The 15249-nt window shown below is 39.0% G+C and overlaps 1 protein-coding gene across 21 annotated transcripts in view; it reads left to right on the forward strand.

Annotated features, from left to right (window-relative positions):
* Positions 1-15249, forward strand: part of NAV3 (neuron navigator 3) — a 548370-nt gene that overhangs the window by 481470 nt on the left and 51651 nt on the right. For 13 of the 21 annotated variants that reach the window (XM_065041110.1, XM_065041103.1, XM_065041095.1 and 10 more), the window contains 4 exons: positions 2580-2856; positions 5073-5778; positions 7296-7784; positions 15039-15080. In XM_065041110.1, the coding sequence (XP_064897182.1) occupies positions 2580-2856; positions 5073-5778; positions 7296-7784; positions 15039-15080 (1514 nt within the window). The remainder of the gene's footprint in view (positions 1-2579; positions 2857-5072; positions 5779-7295; positions 7785-15038; positions 15081-15249) is intronic. The other 8 variants (XM_065041166.1, XM_065041123.1, XM_065041148.1 and 5 more) reach the window with 3 other exon arrangements.

The following is a 15249-nucleotide window of genomic DNA, read 5'->3' on the forward strand; positions in this document are numbered from 1 at the left end:
CTGAAAAAGACAATACAGAATGCTTGCAGGACTTGGTTCCTCCAGAAAAAGAAAGAAATACAAAAGAGTGATTCTCAGTCGAAAAGTATCTTCTGCCATGTCATCTCCTGTTTATAAGCAGGGAACTTCAAGACTGAACACTCAGCATAGCAGAAGAGTTGTTGCCTCCAGTGATTTGATGTCAAGTATTCAGGACACAAGACTGACGCCTCCAGTTCCATTAGGGCTCCTGCAGGCAGCCAGTGCCTGCAGTTCAGAGACCTTGTTTTGTAAGAAGTGCATTGTGGCAGACCATGTCAACAGGAGAAAAACACATATTTGTCATTTCCCCCAGATAATAGGGAAATAAAGTTACTTTGTGAATGAAGATTAATATGCAGCAGGAGAGATTTCAGGCCAGTATCAAAGTCATCCAAAGATACTCAGAGAGGGCAGCATTCTTCAGCTCTTACCATTGCCTTTCCCACCACATCAGGGTCTCCCATGGTTGCTAACTGGAGATCAGTCTCTTCCCTTTCACATCAAGAGTGATGGCCAGCTAGTCCTGACTTAACTGTTCCACAGCAATGTCATCATAATGATTGGGAAATGTCAGGCTGTTTAACTCTTTGTGGGTTTTTCATTCAGGTCATCTAATAGTCTAGATACTTAACCAGACACTATATGCAATTTCTTTAGTGATAGACAGAGATGTAGCACATGTTCAAATGTTGCTTTCCTGCCACAGGTGATTCATGTTATGAAAGCTAGAAACAGACCTTTATCAGATCTGCCTTTACCAGACAAATAAATCAGAAATTACTTTACTTCATGCTAGCCTGCCTTCTCAGCCAGAAGCTGAGATGAACACAATATATAAGTGTTTTTGCCAGCTGTTCTCCAGGTGTAGGATGTACTCATGCAACACAGAGATCCCCTTTGCAGTCTTTTGAAGTCATTGGAGCAGTGCAAGCTGGCTATAGCCTGGGGCAAAATTGTACATTTTGTTGTTGTTTTCTTATTAAAAGAGAATTAACGTTGCTTTTCAGATCCTATAATGGGGAAGAGAGGCTTTTAAAAAGTGTTATACTTGTCATTTCTTGGAAATGATGCAGTTTGCTTTAAAAATGTATAGCTGCGTGTTTATGACCATTCATTTATGAGAAAAGTTCTGGAAACATTACACACATTGTAACAATAACACCAATGAAAATTCTCTTCTGAAGGACCCTGCAATATTTTTGTAGATGTTTGCTTGGGCTCTCTTCCCATCAATCCTTATGCAAAAAATCAGTGCTAGCCTCTCCAAAGAGCATACAAAATTATGGAAGTGCAGAGAGATTTTGTATTTTTTATGCCTCAAATGACGAACACGTATACAGCAACTGATTATTCTGTCGGTCATCTAATCAGTATTAATCCTACTTATGACAGCAGTGCCTAGGAAACAGCTACAGAGGGGTCTCTGTAGAGAACCAGTTGTAGCAACACAGAATAACAAACAGCCCTCCCTGAATGCAACCCAGTTTGCAGTCCCGGTGAGGTTGGTTGTGTGAGGGTAGGGCTGTGGTTACATCAGACAAAGGTCATGAAGAGTGATACCTGAAAGCAGCACCACTTTTTTGCTGTTAAAGAGGGACAGAGGGAAGCAGGACTGGTGAGATGATGATATGCAAAGAAGGCTTGAGGCTGAGGTAAGGAGGCTGCAGGAAAACACAGGAGGAAGAGTTACAACGAAGAGCCTGTCAGCACAAAGAATGTGAGTCTTGTCAAACACAGGGCGTAGGGTCAGTCTCCAAAGTTTCTACTTAAGCCACTTTCACAGCTTTCACATTGTTTGTCTTGCTGGGCTGCTCCTTGCAGCACACTCTTATCAGCATGCACCAGGGAAAGCAGGGGTGTTAAGTTCTCACTAGGGCACCTTCCACATGGGTCTGAGTTTTGGAGCTAGCGTGACCCCAGCGGGTTATCTTTAACCGGCTGGTGGGTAGTGCTTGTGTAAGCCACTCTTCTAGGTGCTCTGCTAGCTGATACAGCTAGAGTGAGTTTCTTGTCAGAAACAATTTGTTTCAGTGGAGGAAAACCAATAGAAAATCCATCAGCTGTAGCACTGATAATTTTGCTGAAGATGTTACCCTTTCCTGCTGTTGGCACAGCATACTCAGTGGTGCTGGAGCAATGTTCCTAACTGGGTCAGTAGAAGGCTTGGGTAGGAAAAGGCATGAAATCAGACTACAATTCAATAGTATATTTAGGAATTCCCTCTTTCAGGCTTTTAGAACAGCAAAATCCAGAAGGAGTTGAGGAGTGGTGAGAGTATCACCACTGATTATTAGAGTAAATTATGTTTCACTTCACTATGGTTTATCCATGAAGGAAAGAGTTGAAATATTGTGAAAATAAAAAAGAAAAATTTCTTCCCCAAATGTGAATGTTTTTAAACTTTTGGGACTAGGATACTAATGTTTTAGAAGGTAAATTTCCATGGTCTTTGCTACAAATAAATCAACATGCTTATCCTTCTCCCCTCGTGTGATTTAAGAAATCAGCAAATGCTGACAATGCTGGGACTGACCATTTCTCATACAAATCTCTTGTAGCTGAAGACGGACTCAGAGAAGCGCTCAGTTACAGACAGCGAAACTTGGGGCAGCACTGAAGAACTGAAGAAACCAGAGGAAGACCTTGACAGCAGCGTAGACAGCAGTGGCAAGTGGAAAGGCCTTCCCTCAGGGCTGTCTGAAGATTCGGAGAAAGGGGGGCAGAAAGCATCTCTCTCTGTTTCACAGACGGGATCCTGGAGGAGAGGCATGACTGCACAAGTAGGAACTACTCAGTCCAGGCACAAAGCAGGAACAAGTGCGCTCAAGACCCCAGGTAGGAAAATTCTGTAGTTCAGATTACAGCACTGAAAGTTAAGGCTTTATACTTATACTTCACTTACAAGCAGTAAGGAAACATTAGTGGGCTAAAAATATTTAATGGATAAGTGTGTGACAGACAGGAGGAACTGTAAGCATATTGGTAGTTCTTCTCATAAAAGACTGCAAACAAGGATTGTAATACTATACTAAGTTGTTCATCTCTGTAGCTGTTAGTTTGCTTCACTGCGTACTAATTTATTAATCACACATGGATGTATCCGTAACAAAAAATGTGACTACATTTTGGTTTACTATCACTTGAACTTCTATTAAGGAATTCTTAAAAGTATTTTTGGACTCATCTCAGCCTTATCTTTATTCTTTAGAAAACCTGTACCTTTGATAGTTGAACATATGCATAGACATGGCCAAAGATTTAAAGTTGAGAGAAAAATATTTAACATTCAATTGAGTGGACTCAGAATGAGCATTTCTGAACTAAAGCTGAATTATCACATCCCAGATACTGTGGGTATTCTCTAGACAACTGTTAAGAGATAAAAATTGTAAAAAATATCTTTTTACACGCTTTCTCCAGTGCTAGATGACTTCTTACTTTATTTTAAAAGGCCTCTAAGAAGTAGGGACCCCTTCTGCAATCTAGTATTGAAGCAGAGAATCCAAAGTTGGTGGAAGACATCATTATTAAGACCATCTGATCTATCATTTTACTAGGGAAATATTGATTCTTTGTCAGACATTTTCCAGACCGGGGTAGTGTCCTGACAAAATACTGCTTGAGCATGCTTTAGCCCTCAGTTGTAAAGGCAACTACTGGAGATCCCCTCAGAATAAATTCAAATTCTTTGTGAGCCTCTTTTGTTTCTTTGCAGTTTGGAACTGCTAAACCTTGGTCAGCCTCTGATCTATAAGATCCCTGAGGAACATTGCCATGGGCAGTGGTCACACGGATGCAGGAAAAAAGTCTGTAATAGCAGTTAAGAAAAGAGATACTAAAAAGTCTACCACATGCCGAGCTAAGTTTCTCAGATCTCTTTTGCTGAAGATCAGCAGGCAGCTACTGTGCAGCACAGAACTGAGGCCTTAATTTTTAAAGCACATACTAATAGTCTGTGTGTTTGCCATGTAGGAGTCTGATCTGTATCTTGGCACCTGCATGCCTTTGTGTAGCATAAAATGTGCACTGGATAAAAACATGAGTGAATTTAGCTCTGGCTTGTAGGTGTTGCTGTTTATTACAATTTAGTTCATTAAGAGAGATTAGGTCACCCACCTCCGAAACTTCCATAAAGACTTGAAGAGTTAGTTAAAAACTTTGTTATGCTGAATATTTGTTCCTTAGTAGGAGCATACAATAGATGCTTAAAGAGAAATTAGAATAGAAATGTAATTTTTTTCATCTGTTTGTAAGATAGGAAGAGGGTGTTTTCTTTTAAGATAAAGATAATATCTTATTTAAAACAGATAATATCTGATTTATGTCAAAATAACGTTATGTAGAAATATATGATATATAGGTATATATGGATATATAGAGAGATATATAGAGAGATATATATACTGTGCAGTACTGAAGACAGCCTTTCAGAAAATCAAAAATCTTGAAAAAATATCAAGGATATGACAAAGACTATTAACTCACATAATTGATATTATTATAGATCAAGAAGATTCATGCCGTGATAAAACGACCTCTCCCTGATAATTTTGTATAACTAAAAACTGAACAAACCTAGTTACAGGCTAAAAAAAAAATGTAATCATTGAAAACCAAACAACTCAATTAGTACCACTAATTTCTACATGCATAATTAATTTCATACTACTGGAAATGTTAATTACATGTCATGTTTTATTTTCAATTATTTCTTATGTATAGAAATACTATTAACAGGAAAAATTAAAAAAAAAGGCAAGATAAAATTCTTTATAGTTCATTCAGGACAGTTTTCTACATCTATGCTCTCCAGCCATATATGAAACTGGACATTCTCAGGAGAATTTCAAGCTTTTAATACTTAATGTTTACCTGTAATGTATCCTACCTGCTACTGATTACTGAATGTGGACTAAAGACCAAATTGTTCTCTTAAGGTCATTTTTCTGTTTATTTCTCATTTTGAAATTGTAAACATATAGTGTTAAAATCAGATATTGAGACATTACAGCTTAAACACAAGTGACCTTTTCAAATATATTTTTCTATAGGGAAAACGGATGACGCAAAAGCTTCAGAAAAAGTGAAAACTCCCCTGAAAGGAGCCTCCATTCAGCGCTCTCCATCGGATGCAGGAAAAAGCAGTGGCGATGAAGGAAAAAAGCCTCCCTCTGGCATTGGGAGATCAACTGCTACGGGGTCCTTTGGATTCAAGAAGTCTGGCATGGGATCTTCTGCCATAATCACCACAAGTGGAGCAACTATCACAAGCGGGTCAGCGACTCTAGGAAAAATTCCAAAGTCTTCAGCCATCAGTGGGAAGTCCAACGCAGGGCGGAAAACAAGCTTAGATGGTTCCCAGAACCAGGATGATGGTGTCTTGCATGTGAGCTCAAAGACAACTCTGCAGTATCGAAGTTTGCCTCGCCCGTCAAAATCCAGCGGCAGTGGGATCCCCGGCCGGGGTGGCCACCGCTCCAGCACCAGCAGCATCGACTCCAATGTCAGCAGCAAGTCTGCAGGTGCTGCTGCCACCAAACTGCGAGAGCCAAGCAAGATCGGGTCTGGGCGGTCCAGTCCCGTCACCATCAACCAGACTGACAAGGAAAAAGAGAAAGTGGCTGTGTCCGATTCTGAGAGTGTCTCGCTGTCCAGTTCCCCCAAATCCAGCCCAACTTCAGCAAGCGCCTCTGGGACACCAGGACTTCGGCAGCCAGGATCCAAATACCCAGATATTGCCTCACCCACCTTTCGAAGGTTTGTACTTTTCTATGAATTCCTGAAATTGCAGTACACAAAGCAGGGATTTTCAGTGTGTTATAGTACTGGGCAAAAAGCCTTTTCAGGCCATATTTTGCCACAAACAGAGAACAAAATACTAAATAATAAAAGGGTAATATTTTTTCACACAATGCAATTATTTCTGTAACACCTAAAGACCTCTCAAGACCTGGCATGGCTGTTCCTTGTACTTTGAGCATTGTATGTACATTCCCATGACAACAGTTTGAAGGCTAGAATAACTCCTTATTGAATATTCAGTCACATGAGAAGTTCCCTATCTGCCAAACCCCCAGAGAAAAGAAGGAAGCCACGTTCAGACACGTTCTGTTGCTGGAACAGGTAACGCCAAGGCCTGGTCAGAGAACTGAAGAGCTGTATAGATGAATACCATATTTGCTTTCACGTTGTTGGCAGCTCCAGCTACAAGCGTTACATTATTAGCAGCTTTGTTACATCTTTCATTGCAAACATTAGCAAAGCTACATTTCAATTGGAAATGGCCTATTGTAACATTTCTGGAAGTATAAAACTGGACGAAGTATAAATTGGGATGGAGCTTTTTGTACTGTTGGCAAAAAAGCCAATAGTGCCCTCTTGTGCCTCGTTAGCAAAACAGCATCTCCAAACTGCTGGGGAGCTGCAGCTGATTTTTGTGGGCTTGTTAATAAGTAAAATGGATTCTCATGTTATTAGCCGTGCTTATTTTGCATCACGATAAGTTTTGCATTGATTTCTTACTAATGTATGAGCTGCACCTTAACTGTAGCTTAAAATATTTCCAGTAAGACATTAAGCCATCACATGTCCTTTTATTTCATCAGTTTTAGAGGATTTGGGGTTTTTTTTTGTTTTGTTTTTCATCATCACTGTAGAATTTTCTTCTACAGAATTACTGGAAGCAATCATGTGAAGTACACCTCTGTCTTGACTGCCCTTGGAGACTAAACAAGCCCATTTAGCTCCAGTGCAATTTATTCTGTCTGAATGGTTACTACATGACCAATGACCGCATGACCATCTGTGCAAAAAATCGACCAGAGAGAAATTTTAGACAAACACTTAGATGTTTACTAATCTATGAAGGATTTTCCAAGCGTTTGTTGCAATCATTTTAGCTGATTTGAGAAGCAAGGGTTTTAAAACCTAATGACTTAACCGTGGGAACGCTTAACTCCTGAATTTGGGTGAAAGTGTAATCTGTTTATGCACTAATAAGACAAAAATGTGATTATTTTACCTCTCTCTGGGAGGGTCTGTATGTGCAAAGAGCACATCCAAACAGGAGTGAAAGAGAGCTGTTGCTAATGAAACAAACCCTGATTATTGTGATATGGTTAAGTGAATTTAATTTTGCAATGCAATTGATCAACTAGGTAGGCATGATTTTAGTAGCGGTAATTAAAAAATGTGTAGTTTGGCTCTTAGGATGTTACGCCATGAATGTTTAATGTGGCTACCAGTTTCTCTAAAGCTATTTGTTTTACATTTAGGTTGTTTGGTGCCAAGGCAAGTGGTAAAGCTGCCTCTGCACCCAGTACTGAAGGTGTGAAACCCACATCGGCAATGCCCAGCCCTAGTACCACCTTGGCACGGCAAGGCAGCCTGGAATCGCCATCCTCGGGCACAGGCAGCATGGGCAGTGCAGGTGGGCAAAGTGGTAGCAGCAGCCCCCTCTTCAGTAAACCTTCGGACTTAAATGCAGATGTTGTAAGCTTAAGTCACTCCTTGGCTTCCAGTCCCGCCTCAGTGCACTCTTTCACGTCAGGTGGTCTTGTGTGGGCTGCAAACCTGAGCAGCTCTTCAGCGGGCAGTAAGGACACACCAAGTTACCAGTCCATGACTAGCCTTCACACCAGTTCCGAGTCTATTGACCTTCCTCTTAGCCATCATGGCTCACTCTCTGGACTGACAACAAGCACTCAGGAGGTTCAGAGCCTGCTCATGAGGACTGGAAGCGTCCGATCTACTCTTTCGGAAAGGTGAGCTTGCCTATAGATACAGTGACCACGAAACCAGTGAGAGGCAAAAGGACAGGAGCCAAAAAAACCAAAACCCTCCACCTGTTTTCCTTTAAGGGACACTGTTTAATTAGCAGCTTTGTCCTTTGTGTAAAAAAAAAAAAAAAAAGATATATATACATAAAAAAAAAAAAACTAAATAAAATAAAGAAGGAAGAAAAGAAAACTGAAAGTAATCACAGGTACTGGATGTGCAATCAACTGCTTTTCAAAGCAACTGCCTTTTAAGTTTTTACAAGCACACTTTCTATCTTGAGAAGTTCTTTTCTTCCCATGTTTGGGAGAACAACCAGAAAGAAAAGAGAAAACTGTCTAATTAAAGGCAAATCTAAACAGCCACAGAATTACTCCTGCATGCTGGATCTACCTGCTATTTCAGGAACTGGCAGCTTCAAAGCTGTATCACTGTTCTCTCGCTAACAAATCTTGCCCAGCAGTGGGACCCCACCAGTTTTCTTCCCACTAGCTCAAAGCACAAGCAGAGCTAGTGAAGCCACGCCTTCAGCTGGCCAGTCTTGCCTTAAAATGCCCACTCCTGACAAGTTGCTTCTTACATGGTAATCATGACTCAGATCCTTACTAAGATGGTGTTTCACTGGCAGGTGGATGGTTGAGACCCTCCCTATATGCACAGTCCTGCTGAGAGCCTGGAACAAACAGAAGCAAGAAAGGCTTTTCCCCTGCTTGCTCTTTTTAACGTGCAGATGTTTTACCATTTATTTTATATTACAAAGCGGTGCATCCACTCTGGCACACTTGTACCATTTTGTATGTGTGTGTGTTTGTGTGAAATATTTATTTGACTTTTGCAAGAGAGAAAAAATAAGCTTTGCTAGGCACTAGGTAATTTTCACTTCCTGTGAAAATTGTCAAGATTTGACAATGAAAATCTTGTTTCACATGTGGACCAAAAAGTCAATATTAAATATTTCAATAGCCTTTGGTTCAAAAAATAATACTATACTGAGTCAATCAGAAATATTTTTAAATGTTAAACTTAGTAATGTTGAGTATACATAATTATTTGAAGAAAAAAGATTTTTTGTAATATATCTATGTATATAACATATATGCATATATATGATATATATATTATTGTGTATATATACACATATGTGCATTATATATGTATAGGGGGTTTATATACATATATATATACACACACACTGTTAAGAACTTCTTTCCCTTATATAGAACCAGAGATTTTTTAATAGCAATGCTTTCCATGGAAAGATTTCACTTTCAGTGAATAAGCATTAAAAACCAAAGAGACAAACAAACAAAACCACCCCCTCTAAACAACTGTTTGCCAAATCTAGATGGAAACTCTCCACAGATTTCATTCTCTTATGTTGCATTCATAAGTATTACTATATCACCTAAAATCACACCTCTCACTAGTATAGATGCAACACTATAAAACATATGTTTGCACCAATTATAACAACAGTAGTTAAAAATACTCTGATACAGATATGATTTCTAATTGGCACTGTGTCTTTAATTTTTAAATAAGTAATTTTCACTATATGCCATGAACTGAATGTGACAATATTTCTTAGAATGTTAATTATTTATAGTTAGCTTATAAAAACCTTAACTAATTTTTAGTGCTACATTTATGGGTGGTGACGTCAACAGGATGATGTTGAATAGTATGAATTTATGCCAAAGATCATATTTATACAGAGGATGTTCAACATCACACTTAAAATGTTAATGGTTTGGCATAAGCTCCTGAGCAACCCCCTGCTACTAACACTTTATGTATTTGTTCAGTGACTTAATTTCAGTGGTTCTAAATACTTTGCCTGTGGCAATATTTTTAAGTTTCAGATCTGTCCATATGGGATATTATGATTGAGTCCAAAGAGAGCCATTTATCATGTTGATCTGGCCCCAAAACAAATATATGTACCTAGAGAAAATTGTGTCATTTCTTGAATTATAACCCCAATAGGATTTTGTGGTTTGATTTTTCTGAAAGGTCTGTTACAAGTGCTGTGTTATTTCTAAACTGTTTTATACAGTAAAACCTACATGTGGCAAAGCATTTTTTCACAACAAAAGCATTGGTTTGCAGAGTTAGAGACATATGTTTGGCAGGAGATTATGTCCTTTTTCCTTTGTAAACTCAGATTATATTTGAGATGCCTCTGGCAATACTACTTGTAGCCTGGCATGGCATAGGAAACTATCTGCAAAGAGGCTTATTTATTTTCTTAAGTCACTATAGAGCTTGCAAAAGACTGAATGAGCAGCATGCACAGGGAGATATACTAATATAATGTAGAGTGAATATGAGAAAGACCGAAGCACAAAATAAGATACAATTAGCAAGCGATATAACACAGCCTAGGAAAAGCTAAAAGAGAAGAAAGAACTAATAACAGATGTTACAAATAAACATGGCTTTGCTTTGTTGAAGCATTAACTGCGATTTCAGAGCTAAGGATTGCTAATGGCAAGCATATCAAGAGGGAATGAAAAGGTTAAAGATTACTCCAGTTTACTGGTCCTGATGAACTTTTCATTTCCCTGTTTGAGACACAGTCTGAAATAGCCCCACAGTCATTAGGACTGAAGAGGTTTCAAAGGATCTGTGCTGAGGAAGGAGTGAGGAGGAGGAGGGCTGGGATGGAGGATGAAGGGACTGTGGGCATGGCCAGCTTGCCTCAGTTCCTGGAAAGATACAGAGGCATTTAAACAAGATGGGTGAAATAACAGATAACATAGGATTTGTAATTAACAGCCTTTTAAATAAGATTAATTTAATTCCTTTGCAAGAAAATGGGCTTTGTAAGTAGAGGAGAGGAATTAGATACAATAAGAAATCCTGAACTTAGTAAAGCTTTAGGAGCTGTTTCAGAGTACATTCTCACAAGCAAATGAAGCAAATAAAGTAAGGTGCTTGACCAGTTGGGAAAGAGTTATCAAAGACTAGTGATCAATCATTTATTAGCCTGAAGGGATATAACAGGGCAGGATATATTTGCATGGACACAAAATGGAAAATGATGAGGCTTTTTTTGCAGAAAGGAGACAGTGTCTATGGGGCTGTAGCACCATTGCTGGGACAAAGAATTTCCCAGTATTTTGAAAATGAAAGTATCACATGTAAGTCTTAGAAAGAAGTTATCCCATTCTATTTTTTCATGTGAAGGCTTTAACTTGAAGACTTTGGGACATCAAGTTTTAGGAAAGATTTGATGCAACTGGAAAGAACCCAGAAAATGAGACCAAAATCTCAGGGTACCTCTGTGTTTCCCACTAAGGAAAGTAGTCCTTGGCTGCCTCCAAAAAAAGCTTTCACCTGCCATGGGGACACCAAATATGCAAGGTCTCTGCTACATTTGCCCACACATCCCTCCAGGGATGATCAGACATTGCCCACTCCCAGTTGAGGCATGGAAATGACCTTACAACCTTTGAGATTGTAAAAAAGGTATGTATTTACAGCGCTGGACACACGGGGGAATAATTCCACCTAAGAAGTGTGCAAATTTCCAGTAGCTGTGAGCTTGTTTAAATGCTGTAAAGTGTTACATGTTAATGAAAGTTCTAGGAACACCTATACATATTCATTACCTGTTCCTGAGAAGGTGGTTCTTATTACAATGAGTTCCAGGAAATCATTTCCGTAGTCTCCACCGCCGGCCCCTCCTCATTGCACCTGCGCAGTGATCGTGAGCCAGGGTCTTCTTTGCTGTACACGGTTACCTTTGGTCTGGTATGCTGAGTTGGCTGGGACTCAAACTGATGAGTTGGTTAGAACTGGCGTATCTGCTGTCCTGTGCCCAAGTTTCTGTTATGTAGTTCACCCAAGGGTGCACCAGCGATGCACCCAAGGTTTTTTATCTTTGCAAGGCATGTGGAGTCATCAGTGAGCTCCTGTTTCTCATACAAGAAGGTACACAAAGCTAAGCCAGGCTAGGCAATTGTGATGTGGGTTAAGGGTTAGCTCTCTAAGTGTTAGCTCCGTAGTTCTTTAAGTGTTAGTTCTTTAAGTATTAATTAGTTAATTCCCTGTATCGCAGTCTTCAGGTTACCCACCAAGCAATGGTGTGGCATAAACACAGCGCTCCCCAGCAACTGCTCTGTTGACACAATGTCAAAGTTTACTGCAGCCAAATTTTGTGTCATTTAGTGAAAATCTTTTTGCATTGTAATAACCAGAAAATGAGTTCAGGAAATACTAGCAAAATATTTGTTTTTTCAGCAGAATTTGCATCTCCCTCAGGACTTTTGATGGTTTTGCACCAGCAGTATTTATTTAGACAAGTCTACTTCTGTTGTTACAGCAGTGTAACTCCCTATGTGAGAGGACACTTGTGTTTTAGATTACTACAATTCAGAGGGATTAAAATAAATCCTACAGATACTTATACTCTAAAATAATATTGTCTATTGGGGTTAATTGGTGAAATATCACTGCTTTAGTTGATAAAATTTTCCAGGTGGACACATCACTAATAGTTATTTTGAAGCCTTAATTGCTGTTGGACATTGAAGACTTGTGTCTTTCTTATTCATAGTCTGAGTGACACACGAAGCAATGCATAAAAATATGGAAATATAGGAATTAACAGTGGTGTCATCAGCAATAATGGCTGCATTTTTAGATTAGCAGGGTGGAAGTAGTTTCTAATTACATGGCTGGCTTGCTCAGGTTTGCTTCAAAATGATGTTTAATTCTAAGGGCTATGAAAGTGCATGGAAATCCACTTAAACTCTTCAAGACTTTCAGTTGTTTTAAATTATCGCCATAGTTGATGGTGGTATTTTTAAGGTGTGAAACACAGCATCATGTATCAGATTTTCTTGTGTGTTCAGCCATTTGCAAGTCCCATATCATCTTGGCCCAGCAAACCCTAGACCTCCCTGGGTACTTCTTAGCTTGCAAAAATTTTATTCCCTAAGAGTTCTGTGACAGTTAGATATTGACCGAAGATATGGCATAATAGGCCTTTTCCAAGTTAACCTCAACACCAAGCACAGGTAGGAACCTGGAAACTGTAAAGCTCCCTGTAATTTCCTCCCAAGAACTTGCAGATGGTTTCAGCAGTGCAAAATAAACAAAAGAGAATGGAGATACAGTGGGCTTCATAAATTCAGCCTTCACCTGCACGCATCTTCCTGCAAGGCTACTTTTGGCCATTGACACGGCAAATGAAAACATCAGGCATATTACAATATTCTCAGCCTCACTTTATGTTGGTAATCATTTTGAGACAAAGAGACAGATTCCAAGAATGCATTGCTTCTTTCAGGAAAAGATTGATGTTTTTTCATATCATCTTTAGAGATATTTTGAGCTCTGCAGTCAACATTCTAATGGGATCACTGCACGTCACCGTTCAGTTCTATTTACTAAAGGTCCAGTTTCTGTCAAAGTAACATACCCAACTTCTTGATGGATGAGTCCTTTCAGATACTAAAAATATATGGGCAATTATGGGTCTGAATTAATAGTTAAATAGAACCATGCATGGTTAATACTTTCATGCACTTATTGAAATATAGCAGCATTTTCATATTATTAAGTATTTTTTAAAAAGCAAAATAAATTTTTGCTACATTCACTTTTATGCAGTTGCAATAACTCCATGCTCATTTTGAGGAAGATTTACCTCTGTTTCATTTGGGTATCTGAATTTATTTTTTTTTTAGGAAAATCATGTGGTCACTGCTAGCATGTTTATCTGACTGACATAACTTTTTGCCAGTGGATTACTTTGGAGGAGCACTGATTGGCTCCTTTATTTTTAGATAATGTGTTACAGATTATTTTGAAATATATAGAGCTTCAAGTTAAAGTAATATTAGAACATGTATTATTCATCAGGATGTTTGAAGTATTGTGAAGAAACAGATTTTGTTATTATCATAATGTGTGTTTGGTTTGAAATTTAAAGGAACATCAGGGCCCTATTCTTCTCTGTAAGGAACTAAAAAAACACATGAATCATGCAAACATATGGGGTTTTTACTAACCATTTTTGGTTGTTTTAGTTGTGTTGGGAGCAAAATGCTGAAAATTTAGCCCTCTGATAGCGGACTATTCTCACATGGACAATGATAGCTGGTCCTGTGCTGAAATCCTGCAAAGTTTATCCTTCCATTTGCTTTCTCCCTAAGGCCCTGATTAAGCCAGTAAAACTGTCTGTAAAACTTCATGGTTGTAAGAGGCGTTTATTTCCATTAGTCTGAGACCTAATGATAACAGATTGTTAACACCAACAGTATTTTCACTGCCTTTACCTATTTGGATCAAGGCTATATGGCAGTGGGGCCTCTAGCACCCCCAGCATGATAGAAAACAACCTTTAATAATGTGAGAGTTTTCCTGGGCAAGAAGGGTCCTAAGTTACTGTTGCTCTCAGAGGTACGATTATGATATGTAATACAGAAACTGTCTAAAGTCATTTCACAATATAATCCATATGGTGACACTAAACATTGCAATACTTACTCAGTGATAACCAGCTCAGATTCAACCCATGCTGGTCAGGGACTGATCTACCAAATCTTTATGAGGAAATGCCCAAATGACATTTGAAGGAAGGCTACTGGGTGCCCTGTTAGTGATGATGTTTAAATTAGGAAAACTCCAGCTGTAGATCTCAGGTGATCAGCCACTCTGCAACCATGTGTGCATGAATATGGAACAACATCGTTCTAATGTCAATTTTCCTTGTTCGCACTGTCACCTTACTATGCGAGCCCCACAATGACAGAAAGCCAGGACTCTTGTATATTTAGCAGGTATTTCTACAAGCAGAGCTGTCATTTGGCTTCTGGCAAGGCCATACTGTCTCTTAGCAGGTGCCACAACCTTCATTTCTTTTGGAAATCTATTGGCACATCATACACAACCGTGAAAAATAAAGATTCATGCTGTGACCATATGATTCTCGCACAGATTGCAGGGTGAAGCTGTAGGAAGGTTAGAAACGATAAGGAAGGACTTCTTTCTGACTTGGATGGTCCCCAAATTACTATTGACCCAGCCCAGAGCTTGTCTAGATGAAAAATGAATGTGCAGCAGTCCATGTCTTATTGTCTCCTCCAATGAGTCAGGAATTTGTCATGAAAGATATATTAAAAAGCATTAAATAACCTTCTGTTACGCACACATATCTAAACCGTTAAATTTTGTAATTCTGAATAGTCCTGTTTGTTGTATGTCCTTAGGGATTTTTTTTGTTTTAACAGCATGCAGCTTGACAGAAATACACTACCCAAAAAGGGATTAAGGTATATATTTTTTTGAGCATGACTGCTACTTCTCTGTTTTTCTGCAACTTTTTCTACACTGTCTTTCCTTTTCTTTCTCCCTTGGTCGATCCTGTTTACAACGACGTTCTTGGTACATAGAGTCAAACCAAAAAACGTAGATTTTAACAATGGATTTTTCTTTCCATGT

The sequence above is a fragment of the Columba livia genome, chromosome 1 (genome assembly GCF_036013475.1).
Source record: "Columba livia isolate bColLiv1 breed racing homer chromosome 1, bColLiv1.pat.W.v2, whole genome shotgun sequence".
Taxonomy (NCBI): Eukaryota; Metazoa; Chordata; class Aves; order Columbiformes; family Columbidae; genus Columba; species Columba livia.